Raw genomic sequence first — 24,373 nt, forward strand, 5'->3', positions numbered from 1 at the left:
CTATCCCCAATTCAATCAATCAGGCCTCAGGTTTGGGGAAATATTTTATTACCAATGTACAGTTTGACAAATTATACCCCAAAACAATGGGCAGGGGGAGCTGGGGTAGGACAGTTGTCAGGCACTGGAATGAGGAGTTATGGTTTGGTCACTATAGATGGTAGGGCAAACTAACACAACACCGAGGAGACAGGAGATGACAAGCAGGGGAAAGGAGAGAAGCTAGGAGAACCCAGGGCAGGGAGTGGTTTTATTGATGGGTGGGGGTGGGGGTGGGGGTGGATTGGTTTTAAAGGGATAGCTGCCTTTGCTCAGGGCTTAGGGGTTTTTATCTGTAATCTCCCCTAGCCTGTCAGGGTTTGAATCCTGACCTGTTTATTCCCTGACTAATTTGTTATCTTACTCTGACCCCTGATCAGTCTCATTCCCTGATCCCTGAACCCTTTCCTTTCTGTAAACCCTAACCTGTTTGTAGCTCTAGACTGTCTAAAAGCTCATGATTCATCTATGACCCTCTGTAAGCTTGTAACATACTTAAGCTACTCCTCTCACTGTTTGTGACCTCTGGTTTGTGACCCCTTATCCAGTTTGTAACCCCTGGCACCTGTCTGTAAATCCCTGACTATTCATGAGACCTGACATAATCTGTGAGCCTCCTCCTCAGTTGCCTTGGGCACAGCAACCAGGGGGGAAATCAGACTGTCTTAATAGCAGCTCCTTTTAGATGTCCTTTAGAAATAAATTTCAAATTGGGGAAATCAGGGGAAGGCTTGGGAAGTTTCCCTGCCTCTCTAAACAGGAGGAAATGGAGGCCAGAAGAAATATCTGGTGGCTCCTAGCCCAACTTTTGTAGCATAGACTAAGAAGAGGTAAGGGGTCATATAGGCCTTGCCTGCCCCTTCAGGGGTCCTATCATCAGCTTCTAAATCCTATTCACTGAATAAGTCAGGCATGGCTTGGCTGCTGAGTGATTCAGAAATGGAGACACATTGACCATTTGAGAAATACTGGTAGCTTTGAGGCATTGTGCTTGAGGCTTGTACACTTTACAGCCTCACATACTTGAGATCATACTCACAGGTCTTGCCTCAGGGCTCCACATGCATACCGACCTTACTACCAAATTGTTGGTATTTCTCATGCATTGCCCTTTCTAGGGCCCTGTGGAAAGGGCGGTGTGGTACTGGGCTTATGATCAAAAGAGACCTGAATTCAAATCCTGCCTCAAACACTTCCTAGTTGTGAGACTGAGAGCAAGTTACTTAGCTCTCTGAACTTGTTCCCTCATGTGTAAAATGGAGTTGATAATGGAGGGACCCTGTGGTCCCTCCTACCTCACAGGGTCATTATGAGGGCCATGGGAGATAACAGATGTAAAATAATTTGCCAACGTCAGAGCACAAGAGTATGAACGTCAGCTATTTTCAGGATTATGTGGTCCCAGGGTAGCAAGCTTAGCTTCCCTCAGGGGCTCAGTCAAGGAGGTTTGGGGAGGGTGCAACCCAGGGGTCCAGAGGATTGACCAGATCCAAGGCCACCTCCAAGGTCTGGAATTGGGATGAGACGGGGAGGGCTATTTGGGCTTTGGGATCAGAGACACTCCAGGTACAGGTGTTGGGGCTTGTGCCTTCGAAAGAGCAGTGGGGCCCAGGCTGGGGGGGTGGGGTGGCGTTGAGCAGGTTCCCAGTGGCCCTGGACTATGTCGAGTTCTTTGATGAACCCATTCTTCCAGGACTGAGGGAGGCAAAGGGGAGAAACCCAGGCACAGTGGGCAAGGATGACTATAGGCTGTCCAGAGGACCTAGCCTGGGTACTTTGGGATCAGTCTGCCTCTGGCCCCCAGTGTGGTTCTGTGAAAGTGAGTGCTTCACTCTTCAGAGGCTTCAGCAGGAGGTGAGAATCAGGGAGAAGGATGTGGGAGGTGAGGGGTTGCCTGAGAAACCACAAGACACTGGTGTAGATTTATAAAAAGGAGTGGGAAGGACCCAGGGCCAGGGTAGAGTGAAGGGTGGCTCACTCAGCTGTGGGACCGGCCCGGGAGCAGCACCGGGGCCTCCGCATACTCTGCAACAGGGCCCTGAACAAGCTGGGGGGACGTTTGGCTTCCCCAGCCCGGGGGCCACCTCTCAGAGAGCCAGCCCGAGTGCTAGGTAGCTGTGGCCCAGATGGTCCTCCTTGCCGCCCATGCTCCTCAATCTGCTTTTCCAGATGCTTCTGGATGGCCATGCCTAGCACCTCTACCTCCATGGAGGCCCCATATACCTCCCATGTCATGCCCTTCTCATCCCAGCTGACCTCCCGTACAGGCTCAGGGGCTTCCTCAGTTGCTCGCACCTGGACTTCTGGATATGATGCCTGGGGTGAGGTGGTCACTGGGGTCATGGGGCCAGTGGCTACTGACCGGGTCTCCACCCTCATGGACACCTGCATCTCCACATCCTTCTTGGATAGCAGTAGGCCAGGACTCCGGGAAACTGGAGCATTCTGAACAGTGGGTTGGAAGCTGAAAGTTGTGGGGCCTGAGCCATCCTGGGGAGTCATGGGGCTCACTGCCACAGATACACAGACAGAACGTGTGTCTGCCTGGGTGCCAGCATCCTGTTGTGGAACACTCACATCCCAGGATGGTACCTTGGTGAAATTATCCCTAGTCCTGACTGCCCTGACTGGAGTTGGGTCCACTCCTTTCTGAGGGGCTCCAGGAAGCTCCCGGATCCCCTCTGGGTTCAGTGGGATTTCCTGTGCCCCAGCTCTGGCAGGCTCAGTTGGGTTCATCATCTGTAGGGCTAATTGTGGAGAGAGCCCTGATGACCATCCTTGGCTTGGGGATGCAGACATAGTTTTTTGAGATCCCTCTGTTGTTGCTTGGGTCCCAGGGAACTGCACTGAGGGGGTTCCAGGTCCAGTGGCAAGGAGAGCTGCTGTTGCCTTATGACTGAATTCAGGCTGGGTGTCCTGGGGTGCTCCACAAATAGGCATTTCTTTGTTCAGTCTCTGGGAGTCAGAGGGAGGCATTGTCTCTGGTTTAGGGCAGGCTAAGCTCTGACTCGAGTCTTCTTGGAGATATTCTTTTGAGGCTGGCAACTTCTTAGAGGACACAGGGTCTGCTTTTCCCAAAGACAAAGCATCCAGTTCCTCCATGGACATGGGATTTACCTTCCCCAAAGGCTTGGGATCCAGCTTCTTCAAGGGCAGGGGATTCAATTTCTCTAAAGACACAGAGTCTCCCTTCCTTGAGGATGTGAGTTCTGCCTTCTCCAAGGGTATAGGAGCAACCTTTTCCAAGGGTCTAGAATCTGTTTTCCCTGAGGATACTGGATCTATTTTCCCCAAGGATATTGGCTCTACCTTGTCTGAGGGAACACGATCCACCTTCCCTAAGGAGACAGAATCTGTCTTCCCCAAGGACATGGGCTCCACCTTGTTCAAGGAAACATGACCCAATTTCCCCAAGGGGACAGAATCTGCATTCCCTAAAGACATGAGATCTTCCTTCCTCAAGGACATAGGATTTATCTTCCCCAAAGGGATGGGATCTGTCTTTCCTGAGAGCATAGGCTCTATCTTTCCTGGGGGAATAGGTTTTGCTTTCTCTGAAGAAACAGGATCTGCCTTCCCTGAGAAGATGGGATCCACATTTCTCAAGGGCACAGAATCCACTTTTTCTGGAGAAATGGAAGCTGCTTTTCCCAAGGACACTATATTATCTTTTCCTAAGGATGTGAGATCCACTTCCACAGAGGACATGGGATCTGCCTTCCCCAAAGGCACAGGATCAGCTTTCCCCAGACAAGTGGAATCTGCCTTACCTAAGGACATAGGATGTTCTTTCCCTGATGACATAGGATCTGCCTTTCCTGAGGCAATGACATCTTCCTTCCCCAAGGGCCCAGGGTCTACTTTCCCTAGGGACATGGACTTTGCCTTCACTGAGGCCACAGAATCTACTTTCCCTGAAGACAAAGAATCTGTCTTTCCTGAGGCAATGGCAACTTCCTTCCCCAAGGACAGAGAATCCACTTTCTCTAAGAACATGGGATCTGTCTTCCCAGAAGGTATAGAGTTTGTCTTCTCTGAGAATGGAGAATCTGCTTTCCCTAAGGAAGTGGGATCCATTCTTCCCTTGGATGCAGGATTTGTTTTCCCCTGGGTCAAGAGATCCATTTTACCTGAGGATACAGGATCTACCTTCTCCAATGACACAGGACCATCCTTCCTCAGTGATGCAGGATCTGATCTTTCTGAGGACAAGGGAGGTGTCCCCATGGAGGTGGAATCATTTTTTTCTGAGGACATAGGATCCATGTTCTCCAAGATCACAGAATTTATTTTCCCCAAGGGCGTAGGATCCTTTTTCTCACAGGACACAGGATCTGGCTTCCCTGAGGTTGAAGCTGGCAACAGACCTGAAGTCTTTATTATAACCTCTACTTGGGGGGGCTCTTCTGGTAGCTCCAAAGTGGCCTCTTTCCCTGACTCCTTCTTTTCGCTGGTAGTCCAAGTTGGAGAGGGGCTGGAGCACTTGGAATCAGAGGAGCAAACCAGGGAGGTCCCACTAGGACCAAGTGTTTTTGGACTCAATGGTATTTGTTTCTCTGATCCAGATGCCAATTCTGCAGGTCCAGAGGGATGGTTAGGTCTTAGACTCACCTCAGAGGCTTCTTTCTTGGGCTGATCTTGGGGCTCAGAGCTGGTTGTTTCACTAGGGAGGTCCAGCTCACTCACACAGCAGTTCCTCATGGCCAGGTCCACTGTTTGGCAGCTCCTAACCTGATCACACAGAGATGCAGACTGAGTTACCTGTGGCAGGTGGGGTCCAGGTTCTTGATGCAACAACTGCAGGCTGGCTGTCTCTTTAGTGCTGCCCATCTTCCCATAAGCCCTTGGCCATAGTCTATCCAATGGCTGTCCAGTGGTTCTGAAATAGAGGGCAGAGAAGGCTATTCAGACTTAGAACCCTGAGTAGTGAATCATCCAAATCCTACCTCCTTCTTCAAGGCTTCCCATCCACCACCCCACACAGATTTATTTCTCTTATGACCTCCCACCTAGCTTGATCCCATACCACTTAATTTGTCCCTTGACTATAAAGTAATGGTGGAGCAGCTAGGTGGCACAGTGGATAGAATGCTGGGCTTAGAATCAGGAAGACTTATCCTTATGAGTTCAAATCTGGCCTCAGACACTTATTAGCTGTGTGACCCTGGGAAAGTAACTTGCCTCATTTTCCTCATCTGTAAAATGAACTGGAGAAGAAAATGGAAAATGCTGGGGATGGAAGCTCAATTCCATGTGGACAGTCTCGGGCGGGTAAAGGTGGGAACTTCTAAATCTTAGAGTTCTCACGAGGTCCCCCATAAACACCAGGGAATCGAGGAGTGAGACCAAGCAATCTCGTGTATTTCCGCCTCTTCCCGTGAGAAACGTGATGGGAGAGAGCTTTCCCCGCCCTCAAGATTGTCCTGGATCTGGGCACACCTATTGTTATCTAACAGGCACGGTATTCAGGTGCAAACTATGCGGCTGTAGAGCTTAATTAGGATCAGGAAAGCCTGAAAGCACTCTTAGCGTGGGAGGGGCGCAGACAGGACAGAAAGCTCCGCTTTCCCTCTCTTCGCTCTTCCCTCCCCCTCTCTCCCCACTTACACTTCTGCTTCCAATCTCTTATTGTAAGATCTTTGCCTCCTTGGGAGATTCTTCGCTCCCTCCTAAGGAAGAATTCCCCTGCACTTGTAACCAGAACCCTGAATAAAGCTTAACCCTTGTTCAACTCTGATAGGTCTCTTCTCTCATACGAGTATCTGGTTTGGCCAGCCGAAGACCTCCGATAGAGGTAAGGTAAGATTCGGGTAGCCCTCAGGCCTCTAGGCCTGGCAGGAAAACCACTAATAAAACCTCAAATGCGATTTAGGACAAACCCACCAAGAGTGGGACATGAGAAAAATGACCGAATAACAAATAAAATAATACCTGAGTTCAAAATCAGCCTTAGATACTTCCTAGCTGTGTGATCCTGGCCAAGTCACCTAGCTGCTGTCTGCCTCAGTTTCCTCATCTGTAACATTGGGATAATAATGGCACCTCCCTCCTCGGGTTGTTGTAAAGACCAAATGAGATACTATTGATAAAGTGCTTTGTATACCTTAAAGCACCATATAAATGCTAGCTGTTATTGTCATGGTTCTCATAATCCAACTCATTCACTGGAAGAGGAAGTATGACACAGTGGAGCAAACACTGGTTTTAGGGGACTGGGGTTTGAATCTTGGCTCTTTCACTGCGTAACACTGACCAAATCACCTCAACCTTTTGGATCTCAGTTTTCTCATCTGTAAAATGAGAAGACCTGACTAGCTGGAGCCCTAATAAACAATTCTAGTACCTTCAGGGCAAGCAGTGAGAAAGTTACCTTCACATCAACTTTTAAGTCAAATTAAGTTGTAGGGAGAGAGGAAGATAAACCTCATACCTCAGGCCCTGTGGGAGTGGGGATGGGAAAACACAATGGCTGAGGGGGGAAGGCCAGAGCACGATGTAGGATGAGGGTTTGGAAAGCAAGCACTATCTGTCAGCTCCTCATTTTAACTATTATTTTTAACTATATTCTAAGCTCAATTATTCTCCTTTTTGAAGAAGGGAGGGTTGTCAGCACTCTAAATTTTGGTTCCCTGGCACAAAGTCTTTACTCAAAGCTATACTTACTGTCTTGGGAGCAGATGATCCCAAAGGTCCCTTCCTAAACTCTATAATCCTAAACATTTACTGAAACCAACATATATATACAGGAAATATCAGACTGAGCACAAGAGATGAAGCAAACATATATGAAATGAGGCGCCCCATGCTCATGAGTTGTGTACGACCCTCTCTTGCTCAGTTATTTTGAATCAAAGTGCTGAATTTCAGGGGGATTTGTCTGGTCTCTGTAGCCAGTCTGTGAACTCTGATGCTGTTAATGAAGCAGTGAGTGATCACATCCTTTACTAAAGGACCCCTTGTGTTGTATCACTGCAGGTCTGATCACGTTGCTTCTCTTCTCAATAAACTCCAATGCCTCCCTGTGGCTTCTAGGATCAAATGTAAACTCTCTGGCTTTTAAAGACCTTCACAATTTGGCTCCCACTCACCTTTCCAACTTCATTAAATATTCTCCCTCTTCCAACACTCTAAGGTCCAGATAAACTGGCCCTCTCTTGTTCCTCCTCTCTTATCCTTGGACTGGCCAGCCATCATAGAATTGTGTTCCCTCCTTCACCTTCAGCTTTTGTAATCCTTTATTTTCTTCAGAACTCTCAAGCTCCTCCCTATGCCATTCCCATGAAATGTCTCCTCTTGCCCACAGCTGCTACTGCCCTTTAACTTACATATTTTTTATACATATTTACTAATGTATATGCTGCCTTTACAATAGAATACAAAGTCCTTGAGGACAGTACTACTCCTAACACAGTGCCTGGCACAGAGTAGACACTTAGTAAATGCTTGTTGATTAAGTGATCGACTCAGCATGATCAAGGCTCTTAAAGGCTCTGATCACAAAGTGCAAGTCTTACCGAGAGGGAAAGAGGTCTGGGGTAAGATCTGTGTATCTATTGTCTAAGGCTCAGCTATGTGCAGGGAGGTTCATCTTCAGAGGGCTGACCCCAGGGACTCACCAAAAACTGCTAAGGCAAGGAGATGTTGAGATCTGCTTCTGGAAGAGGACCAACACCAGTGAAATAACAGGTCATTCCCAGTACTGAGGTAGTAATCATTGAGAGACTATGTAGACCCATCACTAAAGTCCAAGGATGGGAAACTTCTCCTGAATAAACAATAGCTAACATTTAAGTAGTACTTTTGTGTACTACATCTCCTATAAACAAACCAATGGGTCAAAATAAAGGGAGCCAGAAGTTAGGAAAAACTAATATCATACTAAGACAATGATCTTCTATTCTGGAATGGAAGTTCAGAGGGGAAGAGATTCAACTAGAGCTCTACTGAGGCCTCTACTGAACTAGGGTGGTATTCATACCACATGGTGCCAACTGCCTGGTGGAGGTGGAGGAGTGGAGCAGGGAGAGGACACTGATAGACAGTAAAGTGAGATCTTGCAAGAGTACTTTCTATGCACAAACAAGCCTTGTTTCTTTAAATTTTATTAATTAATTTATTTTTGCCCTAGTAACTATCTGTCTCTGTGTCTCTAGTCTCTCCCTTCTTCAATCTGATCCTCTACTACTGCCAATGGATTTTCCTAAAACATAGATTCCCATCCTCAAAAATCTTCAACAGTTCCTTTTGCAGCTGTCAAATTGTAATCCTGGCCTTTTATAGCCTCTTGTCCCCCAGTGTGACTCTCATCCACCTGTCCCATTTATATCATATTACTCCCCTTCCCACACTTTCCATGCTAGTCAAACTAGCCTGTTAGCCATTCCCCATAGATGGTATACAATCTCCCTCCTCTGTACATTTGAACATATGATTCTCCATATCTATACTCTTTCAACTCTACTGGGCAGAATCTCTAGTTTTCTACAAAGCACAGCTCAGCCACCTTCTCTCTCTCTCTGTCCTCCTTTACTTTGTATTATTATGTATATGCTTTTATTTTCTTACACACATTTAATGTACATTTCTTGAGGACAGGTACAGTTCATTTTTGTTTTCATATCTTCAGTTTCTAGTTACAGCCTCCTCCTAACACCTAGTAACTTGTACTAAGTATTCTACTCTTGCACATAATACTTCACAAATGTTTATTGACTTAATCTGAGTAAAAACTCCAACATCTACAGTCCTTCATAGTTTGCAAAGCACTTTCCTACCAAGTGGTGATTTGAAATAGGCAGTGCAAGTATTATAATGCCACTTTACAGATGGGAGAACTGAGGCTTCGCAGTCAAGTACCCTGCCTGAGGTCACATGGCTAGTAATTATCGGAACTGGGACTGTAGCAGGGCTCTGAGTTAGCACTCCTTGTACTACATCTTCTTCTGCCTCTAGAATTACTTTAAGAGCTTGCAGTGCCTTTGATGTGGTCATTCCCTTCACTGATACAGATTGCATCTCCTGCAAGCCTGAATGGATGCCTGTATGAGTTTCTGTGGCCAGAGATAATTAATCCCCTGGGGCTTCCCTTCTAGGGAGGAGCCTCTCCATGATTAATATTAGACAGTCCTAAGATGACCAACACGTAGCTGCTCAAAAAAAACACAAAATACCAAAACCAAAAACCTGAAAATATATATTCGCCCAAGACACACAAGGGCTCATGAGTTCATATAAGTGTATGTATGCAAGTGTGTATGTGCATGTGTACATGTGTGTGGTGTGTAAGAGAGATAGAAAGCTCCAGAAAGAGAAAGATAGGCACCTTTCTCAGTGAATGGGTGGTGATAATTGCTAAATGATAGGGTGGGGATACTCTTAGGTATGAAAAATGGCTGGACCTAGGAAATTAAATGAACCTAGTCATGTAGAAGTATGTATGTGGCCCAGCAGGCTCTGTAGCCATTACTGACAGGTTCTAGAATAGTCAGGGTGTTTATCTCCCGTTACAAAAAGGCAGAGGGAGTCTCTAGGAACCCTCCCTGTTTATTAAAAGCCTGTAAATTGGAATTATATAGAATATCAGAGTTGGGAGAGAACTTAGAACATGGAAAGTCAGAGCTAGAAGGGACTTTGAATCAAAGAACACAATATCAGAGCTGGGAGAATGGTGAGGGACCTTAGAATATGGAATGTCAGAGCTGGAGGGAGACTTGGATTGTAAACACCTAATGTCGAAGTTTGGGAAAGACCTTAGAATTTTGACCATACAATGCCAAAACTGGAAGGAAGTTTAAAAAACTATAACATGAAATGTTATACTGTTTCCTTTTTCTCTTTTTACCTAGCCTAGCCTATTGCCTTCACATGGTGCTTGATAATATTGAACTGAATTGAATCAGAGGTAGGAGTGATCTTAGAAAACAGAACATAGAATGAATGAGCTGAATGGGACCTTAGGAGATAGAATGTTAGAACTGGAAGAGAGCTTCGAACATAAAATGTCAAAGCTACAAGGAACTTTAGAACATTATCACAGCTTATAATATAATAATCCATTAATATAGTGCTTTATTCTTGTTTAGTCATTTTCAGTCATATCTGACTCTTTGTGACCCCATTTGGGGTTTTCTTTCTTTTTTAAAAATCTTATTTAATATTTTATTTGTTCCCAATTATATGTAAAAAACCAATTTTAGCATTCCTTTAAAAATTGAGTTCTAGATTTAAAAATTAAAAATTTTGAGCTCCAAATTTAAATTTTTAAAATTTTGAGTCCCAAACTCTCTTCCTCCCTTCTTTCCTCCCCCATATGGAGAAGGCAAGCATTTTGACATAGGTTATACATGTGTAGTCATGTAAGTAACATCCATGTAAGTCATTGTATGAAAGAAAACAGACAACACCCCTCCCAAATAAAGAAAGTAAAGATAAAGTATCTTTGATCTGCATTCAGAATCTATGAGTTCTTTCTCTAGAGATGGACAGTACCTTTCATCATAAATACTACAGAATTGTCTTAAATCATTGTTTGCTGAGAATAGGTAAAATTATTCATAGTGGATCATCACACAATATTGCTGTTACTTTGTACAATGTTCTCCTGGTTCTACTCGTTTTACTTTGAATCATTTCATGTAAATCTTTCTAGGTTTTTCCTGAGAGCATCCTGCCCATCATTTCTTAGAGCACAATAGTATTTCATCACAATCATATACAACAATTTGTTCAGTTGTTCTCCAGTTGATGGACATCCTCTCAATGTCCAGTTCTTTGCCACTACTAAAAGATCTGCTACAAATATTTCTGTACATGTTCTTTTCCTTTTTTTTTTTATACCTCTTTGGGATACAGACCTAGTAGTGGTTACTGCTTGGTCAAAGAGTATGTATGGTTTTATAGCCCTTTGGACAAAGTTCTAAATTGTTCTCCAGAATAGTTGAATCAGTATACAACTTCACCAATAGAACATTAGTGTTTTAATTCTTCCATATCCCCTCCAGCACTTGTCATTTCCCTTTTCTGTCATATAAACCAATCTGACAGTTGTGAGGTAGTAACTCAGAGTTGTTTTAATTTGCATTTCTCTCATCAATAGTAATTTAGAGCATTTTTATATGACTATAGATAGCTTTGAATACTTTGAAAACTGCCTGTTCATAGCCTTTGGCCATTTATCAATTGAGGAATGGCTCTTATTTCTGTAATTAGACTCCATTTTCTATATGTTTGAGAAATGAAGTCTTTATCAGAAAAACTCACTGTAAAATTTTTTTCAATTATGATTACCTACTATGTATTTTCCTCCATCCTATTTTTCCCTGTCTATCCTACTCTCTCTCTCTCTCCTTTCTGTCCTGTCCATTCTCAATGTGTTTTGCTCCTGACTTTCACCACCCCCAAACTTCCCCCTTTCTATCAGCTCCTCCCCTACATTCTCTTATCTCCTTCCCTTCCTACTTTTCTGTATGGTAAGATAGATTTCTATACCCAATTGAATGTGTTTATTATTCCCTTTTTGAGACAATTCCAAGGAGAGTAAGGTTCATGTGCTCCCCTTCCTGCTTCTTCCACTTCTCCCTTCATTACAAAATTTCTTTCAGGTCTCTTATGTCAGATAATGTATCTCATTCTATCTCTTCCAGTACATTCCCCTTCTCCTGGTGCATTCTTCTTTCTCATCCCTCAATTTTATTTCTTCTAGATAATCATACCATCACTCTCAAGTCACACCTTTGTTTTCTGTCTATGTATATGCCTTCTAATTGCCCTAATATTGAGAAAGTTTTTAGGAGTTATAAATATCATTTTCGCAAGTAGGAAGATAAACAGTTTAACCCTATCAAATCTCTTATGATTTCTCTTTCCTGTTTACCTTTTCATGCTTCTTTTACATCTTGTATTTCTATTCAGCTCTGGTATTTTCATCAGGAATGCATGAAACTCTTCTGTTTTATTGAATGTCCATTTTCTCTCTGAAGGATTATACTCAGTTTTGTAGATTGGTCATTCTTGGTTGTAATCCTAGCTCTTCTGCCCTCTAGAATTTCATATTCACATTCCAGTCCTTTAATGTAGAAGCTGCTAAATCTTGTGTCATCTTGATTTGATTGTCTGACTCCAATCTTGATTGATTCCACAGTATTTGAATGGTTTCTTTTTGACTGCTTGAAGTATTTTCTCCTTGATCTAGGAGATCTGGAATTTGACTATAATGTTTTTAGGAGTTTTCAGTTTGGGATCTTTTTCAAGAGGTGATTGATTCTTTCAATTTCTATTTTACTCTCTGATTGTAGGATATCAGGACAGTTTTCTTCAACGATTTCTTGAAAGATGATGTCTAAGCTATTTTTTTATCATGACTTTCAGGTAGTCCAATAATTCTTAAATTATCTCTCCTAGATCTATTTTCTAGGTCGTTGTTTTTCCAATGAGATATTTCACATTTTCTTCTATTTTTTCATTCTTTTGATTTTGTTTGATTGTTTCTTGTTGTCTTATAAAGTCGTTACCTTCCACTTGCCCAATTCTACCTTTTAAGGAATTATTTTCTCCAGTGGGTTTTTGTTCCTCTTTTTCCATTTGGTCAATTCTACTTTTTAAGGAGTTCTTCTCTTCAGTGATTTTTTGCATATCTTTTCCCACTTGACTAATTCTGCTTTCCAAAGCATTCTTATCTTCGTTGAATTTTTGTGCTTCTTTTATCATTTAGCCTATTCTGTTTTTTAAAGTGTTATTATCTTCACTATTTTTTGTGTCTCCTTTACCTTCAAGCTGTTGACTCTTTTTTCATGATGTTCTTGCATCACTTTCATTTCTCTTCCCAATTTTTCCTGTACCTCTCTTGCTTGATTTTTCAAATCCTTTTTGAGCTCTTCCATGGCCTGAGACCAATTCATATTTTTCTTTGAGGCTTTAGATGCAAGAATTTTGACTTTGTTGTCTTCTTCTGAGTGTGTGTTTTGATCTTCTTTGTCACCATAGTAATTTTATATGTTCAGAATTTTTTCCTGTTGTTTGCTCATTTTCCAGACTATTTCTTGACATTTAACTCTATGCTAAAGTAGGGCTCAGCTTCCCAAGCGGACAGGGCACTGTCCCAAGCTTCAGGTTTTTTGTGCAGATGTTTTCAGAGGTAATTCCAGGGACCTGTTAGTTTCTGACTCTTCCAAGGTGGTATGGGCTAGGGCAGGGGTGGGGAATCTGAGGCCTCTAGGTCCTCAAGTGTGGTCCTTTGACTGAATCCAAACTTCATAGAACAAATCCCCTTAATAAAAGCATTTATTTTGTGAAGTTTCTATTCATTCAAAGGGTTGCACTTGAGGACCTAGAGGGCCACATGTGGCCTTGAGGCCACAGGTTCCCCACCTCTGATCTAGGGAGAGATGTGGTTGCTACTCTCCTATACTGTGCACTAGTTTGTGAGTGACCACAAGCACTCATTTCAACCCTAGAACTGTGACCAGGGTCCCTGTCCCCTGCAACAGGCTGCAAGCTCCTCACACTAGGACTAAGTCCCAGGACTGCTACCAGATCCAAATACAGGCAATACAAGAATCCTGCCCCCAGAGCCAGCAAAGGGACCCCTGTAGATCTCTTTTTGACCTATTGCCCAATGTCCTTACGTCTGTGGACTGAGAGGTCTGGAAGCCACCACTGCTGCCACTGATTCAATCACCTAGAGGTCTGCTCTGCTGAACTGTGCTCCTCTCTCAGACTGGTGTACCAGACCTTTTCTGCCAAATTTCTAAGCTGTCTTGGGCTATAAAATTGTTTCACTTCATCTTTTTGTGGGTTCTGTCACTCTAGAATTTGTTTACAGGGATTTGGAGGGATTTGGGGGAGAACTCAGGTGAGTCCCTGCCTTTATTCCACCATCTTGGCTCCACCTCCCCATTTGAGGTTTTCTTGGCAAAGATACTGGATTGATTTGCTATTTCTTCCTCCATCTCATCTAACAGATAAGGAAACTGAGGCAAACACAGCTAGTAAGTGTCGATTTAAAGCTGGATTTGAACTCAGGAAAATGAGTCTTCCTCACTCCAGGTCCAGCACCCTATTCACTGAGCCACTAGCTACCCTTGCAAAACCTTCTTACATTAATATGTTAACCTTTCAAGAACTTGTGATTTAATCAATATGGGTATTTCCTCCATCAATATAGATTGCGACCTATGACTTAGACGGCCTTTGAGAGTTGCTGTGACAAAAAAAAAACCCAAAATAAAACAACATCATGCAGACAACCTGATGTATCTGCCATTCTTCTATCTTGGTGGGACCTGTCAGAATCCACAGTAACAAGTACACCTCTAAGAAGTACTGGAGTAGGACTTAATCAGACATACATAATCATAGTTTATATAGCACTTTCCTTATAATGAGCCTATGAGGTAGAGTACAAGTATTATTATTACCATTTTACAGAGAAGGAAACTGAGGCTCAGAGGTTCAATGACTCACCCAAGTTCATAAGCTAGTTTTGGAGGCCTAAATTTCTTATTTCAAGATCTGATTTCATTCTATTATAATATAGATATATAGAACATCAGAGCTGGAAGAAACTTTAGGGATTATGGAGATCATTTCCTCACCCCCACCTTCATTTCACAGATGAAAGAACTGAGGAACTTCCCTTCTTGCTAGAAATAAACAGAGATAATCACATCACCCTACCATGTATAAATTCCCAATCTAGGATTTGACCAAGGTACTAAAATCTAGAAGCATGGTTTTGCTGTTTGGGGGTAGGGTTGGGTGAAGTTGAGACTAGATCTGTGTTTTCACTGATTTAAGGAACTTCCAACGACCCAATTCCTTCTCCCAATGCATATTGGCACTTCCTCTAGAACTTAGAGCCTTATAGAGTTGCCAGGGGCATGGAGAGGTTACATGACTTGACCAGAGTCACACAGCAGGGATACAGGATGTCCCAAAAATTTTAGTGCAGTTTAAAGCTTTAGCAGTTTTAATCTGCACTATGACTTTTGGATCACTCCATGTCTCAGAGTCAAGATTTGAGCATGGGTCTTCCTGACTCCAAGAACCTCTTTCTATGTTTAACCCTGCTGGCTTTCTGCTTAGAGATTGTTCAAATAGGTCTATGTGACTCAACCAACTAGCTCCCAGAGCCCTGACCGTTCACAGGCTTTTCTAGTTATCTGATTTCCTCTTTCTCCCTCCACCCCAAAAGAATTGCATATTCATGCAATATATTCACCTGAGCCCCAGGGAACATATTTTAAAAGATGAAGTCCAGCCTAAAGGCAACAGACTTTCTACATTTGTAAAATGAAGGGATCTCTGGTCCACTTCAACTCTAACCTTCTAGGAACTTCTGCATGAATCTTTGCTCCAATTTGACCATAACTAACTAGATGGTTTGGAGCAGGTCCCTCTGTGTCCAGACCAACATGGACCTCCTTGATCCCAGTTCCATACTAGGCCTGTGGAAGGATGAAGCTCTCCAGGAAAGAACTTTCCCATCCTATCTGCTTCTTTCTGGTCTGAATTCAACCCTGACCAGTTGCCTCTGGCACTCTGACTTATGGAAGAAAGGATATCACAAAATTATAAAATTTAGAACTGGACAGAGACCTCGAAGATCAATCTCCTTTAACCCCTTTATTTTACAGATGACTAAACTGATCCTTGTAGAAGTGAAGTAAAAGGTGTTTGGTTGTAAAGGAAGTATAGTGTAGTAGAAAGAACATTAGCTTCCTACTCAGAGAATCTGGGTTTGAATCCTGGTCGAATTACTCAGTTCTTGTGTGACTCTCAGGGAGTCCTCTCACAATTCTGCGTTAGCTATTTCCTCATCTATGAAATAGGAATCATAATCTCTGCCTTGAAGTCCTCACAGGACAATAGTATAATAATAATAGCATATATTTATATAGTGATTTAAGGTTTACAGAGAATTTTCCTCATAAAGTTCTTTGAAATAGACAGTGCAAATATTCTCATTTTACAGATGAGCAAGTTGAGGTGCAGGAAGATGAAGTGACTTGCCTTTGGCTACAAAGCTAGGAAATGATGGAAACTGAATGAGGTAATGGATGAAAAGAGCTTTGCAAATTTCAAAGTACTATAGAGATGCCAATTATCATTACTAACATCCAATATGATTAATCATTACTACTAAGTGATATAGCCTACTCCTTCACCTCACACTAGTCAAGCAAGGAATTTCTCTCATTGGAAGATACCAATGAACCACGGTAGGCTATGATAGGAGGTTAGTTCTCTAAAAGACCTGGAGGGAGGGGAAGGTAATGGGTACACTGCAAGCTCAATATAAGTCAATTTGACATGGTAGTATGACATGATATGATATGGTAGTCAGAAAAGTGACTACCATTTTTAAACTGCGTTAACAGAGGCAAAATTTCCAAAAACAAAGGAAATGTTAGTCCTACTGTCATCTGTCCAGGTCAGACCATTTTATTTTTATTTTCGTTAATTAATTTATTTGTTTTCAGTTTTCTACAATCACTTCCATAAATCTTCAATTTTCTCCCCCTCCCTCCCCTCTTCTTATGCCCTCTCTCCCTTCTCCTTCCCTGAGCTGGCATGCAATCTTATATGGGTTCTACACATACCAGACTACATTTTATTAAGGTGATCAGAATAGTGAGGAGACTCAAACCCATGCCTGTGAAGAGCAGCTGAATGAACTAAGTATCTTTAGTCTAGACTTTGGAAGACTTTGGAAGGGATAGCTGTCTACAAATATTTGAAGAGCTTCATAGGAAATAAGGATTTAATATGCTCTGCTTAGTTCTAGGGGACAGAACCAGGAGCAATGTCTGGAGGCTGTAGATAGGCAAATTTAAATTTGACATAAGGACAAAAATTCTGAGTCATCTAAAAGAGGAATGGACTGCCTTGCAAAGGAGTGAGTTTCTCATCATTAAAGATCTGGTTGACATCAAGGAAACTGTGCCTTAAATAATTTCATTCCTTTCCCAATGTCTGACATAGGAATCTATATATTCTAGGCATTTATTAAATGTTCACTGAATGGAAGAAAACAAAATGGCATGAACAAATATACCAAAACACATTGTGTGGAGCTCAGGTAAAATTTCAGCTGGCATTAGCACAGATTTATGCTATGATTCTCTTCCATCTATTTACTTATTCCTTCCTTCCTTTGTCAACCCCTAGTTCCAACCATCCTCTCAATGACAATCCCCAAACAACTGGAGTTTATTCTGGGGAAGACAACCAGTAAGGCGAGATAGTTTCAGTATAAAGAAACTTGTTATACAAGAGAATGATAGAAGGAAATGAGGATGTTTAGCCTGGTGAAAAGAAAGATCATCTTCTAATTAATTTTAGTCATAGTCATAATTTAGAATCATGGAATGATAGATTTAGAGTGGGATGGACCTTAGAGCTCATCTACTCCAACTCACTCATTTGATGGATGATATCCAGAGAGGGAAAAGGATTTTCCAAAGGTCGCAAAGTAGTAGTAATCAGATTCAAAACCATGTCTTCTGACTGTAAATTTAGCTTTCTTTCCATCATACTCCACTGCCTTCTCTCTGAGGGGCTGTCATTCAGAAAAGGAAAAAGATTTATTCTGCTTAGCCCCGGAGGGGAAGTTGAGGCACAATGAAGAGAGGCAGAATTTGACTTGGTGTGAGGAAAAAGTTTCTAACAATTAGAGCTCTCTCAAAGAAACAGGCTTTACTCTCAAGGAGGAGAGTCTTGCCCAACACTGTAGATCTTTAAGGGGAGGCTGAATGATCATTTTTCAGGAGTGTTATAGAAGTACATGTTAGACATATGTGTTCTTTGAAGTCCTTTCCAGCTCTAAGATCATGTAAGTCCATGATTCAATTATTCCCATCCCTTCTATCACTCTTCTCTTCACAGCAATATTTGACATCGAAACACTGTAAGGGAAATCTTTGGGATCCATTTCCCTAAGAGCTCGATGACCTTTGTCATCATTTCCTTTTGTTCCTCAGTTGGGTAACTCTTGACTAATCATTCCATCTTCAGGGACCCTCAGCTTCCTCATCCATTAAATGTAGCTAATGCTGGTATGTCTGACCTCCCTGAGGTACTACAGAGGAAACACCCTGGAAATCTTAAAGTGTTGCAGAAATAAAAACTCCTATTATTACAATTATCCTTTACTTCTAAGATTCTTTACCCACCCACCCCCTTTCTCTACCTCACTCTCTAAAGAGGGAGCTCTAGCTGGCTTCCCAGTCACACCAGGCATAGGGTAGGCATAGGAGACCTAAACCTGTCCTCCTTGGGAACCTAATTCTGCTGGTAACAAAGACCTGAGTAGAGGGCATCACTTTTCAGTTTTTCTTGGCTCCCCAGTATGTAGAGCCTAGAGATCTTTAGGGAAGGCTCAGAGCAAAGGCTCAAGCCTCTTTCAGGAAGCCTGGTGACCTCCTCCTCCGGAGGTCTCTAGCATGGAATATGGATCAGATAGTGTATCTTGTGAGCATGGGATGGAATATATGACAATATATATATGAATGGGTGGGTGAAGCTTAGTGTATGACTGTGTGCATACATGTTATGGTTTGTGTAATTTTGTGCCTATTGTCGTGAGGAGTGGATGAATATGTGCAGAAACACATGTCCATCTGTGTACTTGAGCCAGGAGTATACTATGAAAATATATAGGAATGTATGTGATAGTTGGTAATTGTGCATGTGCATATGGGTCATAGTGAAGGGATAAAGTATACATGTGATAGTCTGTGTGTATGTAAGATTGAATTTAATCATCTGTGAGGGAATAGATAGTATATGTGACAGGTTACATGATGGGTGTCTGTAGCCATCTATGAAGACCAGAGTGAGAGGAAGCAGAGGGATGTGTGATAGTGTGTGACAGCATGAAGGGTGGAAGCACATGTGTGACTGTGTGTATATGTCATGGGGTAACTAAGAATGTCAAAATGAGCATCAAAAGGAAAGGATATATGAATACATGTGACAGTATGACCACTGTATGAGGGGTAGAAATGTGTGAAAATGAGTAGAGCTGTCATGGTATTTGTAATTGTGAGTGTGAGTGAGCATGAGAGGGGTGAAAGTTAATCGTGATTTGGAGTGTGTGTGTGTGTGTGTGTGTGTGTGTGTGTGTGTGTGTAATCCTGGGTACCAGTATGGTATGGGAAACAGCCTAATTGAGAATGTGTATACATGCTTGTGATGGGTTTGAAGAGTGTTTTTTTTTAATGATTGTGTGCTTGGATATGTGAGCCTCCAAGTGTGAGCATATACTTGTGAGTCAACCCTGCTTAAAAGATATACAAGAGTGTGAGCCTATTAGTGTGAGTGTAGCTGAGAATGTATGTACCATAGCATGCAGCTACGTATACAAGTGTGTAAACCTATGAAGACGTGTATGTGTATGAGTGTTAAGTATTGGAGAGCAAGAGCTGGTATGTGAGAGTGTACAGATGAATCCCCACCCCCCAACCGTTGATAGAGTGAGAAGGGGCAAATTTTCCTCCCCTGTCTGTCCCCTAAGGTACTGACAAGCTGAGGACCAGCCCCCTGCCCTTCTTTCCTACACACCTCTTCCCCAGAGCAACACCCTGAGATAAGTGCATGGAAAATAAAGAGGGAAGGATGAAGGGGGTAGTTGCCACACGTGTGTGCGCCATCCCTGGTACTGGATTGGGGTGGGGGGTAGACAAAGAGCAGCGATGCTCTGGGCTCTGGGGCGGAAGCAGCTCTGGTCTGGGGTAGAGGTTTGGCAAAGAGAAGGTCTGGTAGGCTGCATCCACAAATATTGCCCCCTCCCAGACCTGGAATCCCTCCCTTTCCGCAGTTCTCGAGTTTACACACGTGTGCACATGTGTAAAACGCATAAGGCTGAGCCCAACACAGGCACATATATGTGCCTGCACACAAGCACGCACATGGCACAGATCTCTAGCCTAGGGCCCTAGTTTCTGCTTCACACACAAGAAATGGGGGTGGGGGTGGGAGAAGGGAAGGAGAAGAAACGGGTCCTTACCCCGACCTTCCTATCATCGGAAGGCAGGCAGCTGAGGCTGGACCAAGGGCCCTCCCAACTTTCAAGGTGGGGAGGGGGAAGAGGGAGAGCGTCAGGGGGAGGGGGCACCAAAGACTCAACCAGAACACATGCCTCCCCACCCTTCCCTAATAAATAGGAGAGTTAATCTGGGCACTGAATCTTGAAACTAAGGAAGATAGGACTCTGGGGGAAATAGCCTGAGGCTACGACCATTGGGCGGGGGGGGGGCGCGGGCTGAATGTTGCGGGGGTGGAGGTTGGGGGAGAGAGACTGAGCTGGGGAGAATTGAATCTTAGAGGGGAGTAACTGAGCTTTTGGGGGCCTGGGTGGGTCAGGAACAGAGCCCTCACCCTCCACTCTGACTCGGCCCACCTGTCCAGTCTATGAGGGGACCCGGATAGAGGAGGGGGCAAGGGACAGGTGGGGGGGGTGTAGCGACAGAGTGAGTTAGGGCAGGGGCTGGGATAGGGTTACCTGTGCCCCCTTGGAGCAGCCCTTCCTCCTCCTCAGGCCGCCTCCACTGGGGTCCGGAAGCAGCGCCCGTCTCACCCGTGCCCAGTGCCTGGCGCCCCGTGCCCGCGGTCGCCGCTGCGCTGCCTCCTTCAGTGCCCGGGCTGGCGCCGAGCGCAGCTGTCAGCCCGCGCCCTCAGATGGAGCATGCGCGGGAAGCTGCTGCCTCGGAGACGAGCAGGACAGACGGGGGAGACGCGGGAGACACTAGCAGAGGGAGGGAAGGAGGGAAAACGGGAGGGAGGGAGGGAAAGAGAAAAGAGAGGAGAGAGAGAGGGAGAGGGAGAGAGAGAGAGAGGAAAAGAGGGGTTGAGGATATGGAGGGGAAGAGAAAAAAAGAGAGGCACACAGTAGGATGGGCAAGAAATGGGAAAGAGGGAAGAGTGAACACCACGGGAAGGGGGAGGGGAAAGGAAGGATAAAGGGATAGAGGTCTGTTTGTGACCCTCTGAACTAGGGCTAAATTCAGAGGAAGGAAGGGAAGCAGCATTTTGAATTTGTACAATTACAGTCATACTGATCCCCTCACACAGATAGCACACCTCTACTTTCCTTTGTACTACTAGGGTTCTCCATGGAGAAAGCAGGCACTTTGAGATACAGAATCTGGGACAGGGTAGGGAATGAGGGGAAGAGATGATATAAGCCCAGACCTGCTACCTGAATAGGAACTGCTTGGCATCTGCTTCACTAACCAGCTCCCAAATCCCAGCCACCTCCAAAGGAGACACTCAAAGGAGAATCATGGAAGCAACCCATATGGTTTGTACTTGTCACCAGCCCCACCAACACATGTATTTGGGAATAGGTTGTGACCAGATTTAGTCCATGAGCTGGTTGGATCAAAGTTCATTCTGAAACTGGGGTTAAGGTTATCTATGACCAAGGTCAAGGCTTAGTCTGAGACCAAGATTAGGGCTTAATCCCTTCACCATGACCCTACTCTCTGACCATCTCTATCCCACTAGAAACTTGGAATCTACCTCCTGGGTCTCCAGCTCTGAGAGGTGTTTTTAATTTCTCTTGCTGGGGCCCAGACTCTCATGGCACTTTGCAGTCATCACCTCAGTAAGCCCTGGGGAAGTTGCTCTTCTCTCCTCTTCCTCTTCCTCACCTTTTCCAGCAGTCCTTCATGTGCTGTTTGCCCTATTAGAATGTAAACTTTTTAAAGGTATCCACAGCATTGAGCATGGTACCTGGCACACAGTGTTTAATAAATTATCTATTCCTCTATCTACCCATCTATCTAACTAGCAGGCCTAGTCTATAACTGAGGCTAGGGCTCAGGATGGTGGAAGAGTGGGGTGCAGCATCTATCTGTGTGACAGTGACTTGCCCATGAAGATATGCAGCCTTCGACCTTGGCCTTGTTAGGGAAGAGATCTGGCAGCTGAGCTGAGGGGCCCAGATGGCTGTCATATCTGCAATCTCCCCCTCCCCCCCACCTCCCCAAGGGCAGGGACATTATCTTGGCTGTGAATTCTCCTACACACTTTGCAGGGATAGTCAGAGGTAGGAATAAGGCTATTGGTCTGGGGTTTTGGTGTTGCCTAATGAGCAAAAGACAAGTTGGAGGAAGCAGGGGGAGCGGTGAGTGGAGGGGAAGTTGTGAATGCTGAGAGGATCTTGGTGCAGGGTTCAGCTCAGCATTTCTGAAGGTGCTAAAGGTGCTTCAGGCCTCTGCTCACCCCTACCCTCACATGTCAGCCTGGGCTGAGACTGGGTCTACTTGGGATATATGGATGGTCAGATGAGAACCACAACCCCCTTCTTGATATTTGACACCTTAGGAACAATCTGAATAATAATAGACAGGATGAGGGATGGGGTCTAGAAAAGGGATGGGGACAGGTTGGAGGATCAAAGAAGGAACAGAATGGAAGAGGATAGGAGCAGAAATAGGAACAGAGACTGGATACAGGAATGGAGACTACAGAGATAGGGATGGGGCAAAGATGGGGATGGGGACAAGGGGAGGAAGAGGAATGGAGATGGGGAAAGGCACAGGGAAAAGACACTTAGAATCTAGAGCACAGAGTGAGAGTCCAGGGTACCCCTATAGTCTTCTGGCGTGCTCAATTTAGTCAGTGGCATTGATCAAACACAGAAAGCAGCCTCTAGAAACATACCATTTCGATTCTCCCCAAGGCACCCTCTATATTCCTTAGACAACACCATATTCCACATACTTGCTCTCAGATTCCCTCATATTTCTTGAAGGCACTCACCATACATATTCACTCCTCTTAGAGACACCTTTTTCAGATACTTTCTCTCCATTTTCTTTCTACTTCTACCCACAGACACAGCTTTCACAGACAGTCCTCCACTCTGCCATCTCTCACAAACACTCCTCATAGGCTTTCTTCACATTCTTACATATATTGACCCCTCATGGATTTCATACACACACACACATACACAAAATACATTGTGCACACAAATGTGAAGAAAGAAAAAAACAACTACACTCATTGCACACAAACAAATGTAGCTGTGAATCCAGGTTGGTATCCAAGGAAGGGAGAGGGGATAGTTTGGGAGTCTGCATTGTTGGGGGTGGGGACTGAATAAACAGTCATGGGTGCTTTCTAAGCATGGGAAATGTGAGGTTGTGGTGGAGGCTCCATGGAGACAGGCTGTACTAGAGAGGAGGTTGGAGCAGACTGCCCTCCCCTTTCCTGCTTCTTCTCCCTGTTTCCGACTATGTTCCTGGCCCTGGCCTGTATGCAGGCGCGCGCGCACACACACACACACACACACACACACACACACACACACACTTTCACTTTCACAGTCAGCCATCACACACAGTCCAAGTTGCTCACGGATCACCTGCATTGAAGGCATCTCATACAGTACACAAGTATCTCTTCTCTCAGCCATATCACACAATTACTTTCCTTTCCTTATAGTCACTCACAAATTCCCTCCCTCCCTTCTCTCTCTCTCTCTCTCACGCACACACAGAGATACATACAATCTTTCCTTCTCCCTTTCTCACTCTCTCCTCCGTCTGACTGACTCCTCTTTTTCTCTCATCTACACCTTCCTTCTTTTGACCCCCATCAATATATAACACATGAGTGGGGCTACCACCAGTTGGCTGAGGTAGACCAGGGACCCCACTGGATCCCATTCATTTCCTCTTCCTTAGAGGGAACAGGCAAAAGTAAACATGCATATATATGTCAAGTGCTCACACAGATACACCCATGAATAACATACTTATGCATACACATAAATACATTCTCACATAGATACATATAGATACATAAATTCAGAAAAAAAATACAGAGATACACAGGCACATGAGTGGATATATACATTCATGTATACTGAGGCACAAATATACAAATATACATACATATACACCTATAAATGGAGGTACACATGGAGGTAAATGAATACACAAAGACACATGAGCACATAAATAATATACACAGACCCAGAAAAAGACATGCACAAAGACAAACACAGTTAAAAAACTAATGGAAGGAAGAGTATCTTGTGCCATAGAAAGCAGGACAAAGATAAGGGATAAGGCATATACAAGCACTGTCAGCTCTGACCACTCCTTAATTCCCTTGTGGCTATTCATATACACAGGCAAACATACATACAGACACATTGGCATAAGGGAAGCCTAGCAGGCAGCCCTAAACTGGCCCCTGGATGGAGTGGGATAGGGTGGGCCAGGCCTTGGGTGAGTGAGTTTAGGCTATGACTCATACATGAATCATATCTCTGAGCTGTTCCTAATCTGGCCACCTTTGATTCCTCCAAAGAGTGGTTCCA

The 24,373-nt window shown here is 44.1% G+C and overlaps 1 protein-coding gene across 1 annotated transcript; it reads right to left on the reverse strand.

The window, feature by feature from the left end:
• Nucleotides 1-519: 519 nt before the first annotated feature.
• On the reverse strand, nucleotides 520-20,675 carry GPRIN1 (G protein regulated inducer of neurite outgrowth 1). Its single transcript, XM_072631101.1, is given in 3 exon segments — nucleotides 520-2,088; nucleotides 2,091-4,918; nucleotides 20,540-20,675. Coding segments are annotated over 2 exon segments (2,850 nt in total). The 5' UTR covers nucleotides 4,870-4,918; nucleotides 20,540-20,675; the 3' UTR covers nucleotides 520-2,017.
• Nucleotides 20,676-24,373: the final 3,698 nt, after the last annotated feature.

The sequence above is a fragment of the Notamacropus eugenii genome, chromosome 1 (assembly GCF_028372415.1).
Source record: "Notamacropus eugenii isolate mMacEug1 chromosome 1, mMacEug1.pri_v2, whole genome shotgun sequence".
Lineage (NCBI taxonomy): Eukaryota > Metazoa > Chordata > Mammalia > Diprotodontia > Macropodidae > Notamacropus > Notamacropus eugenii.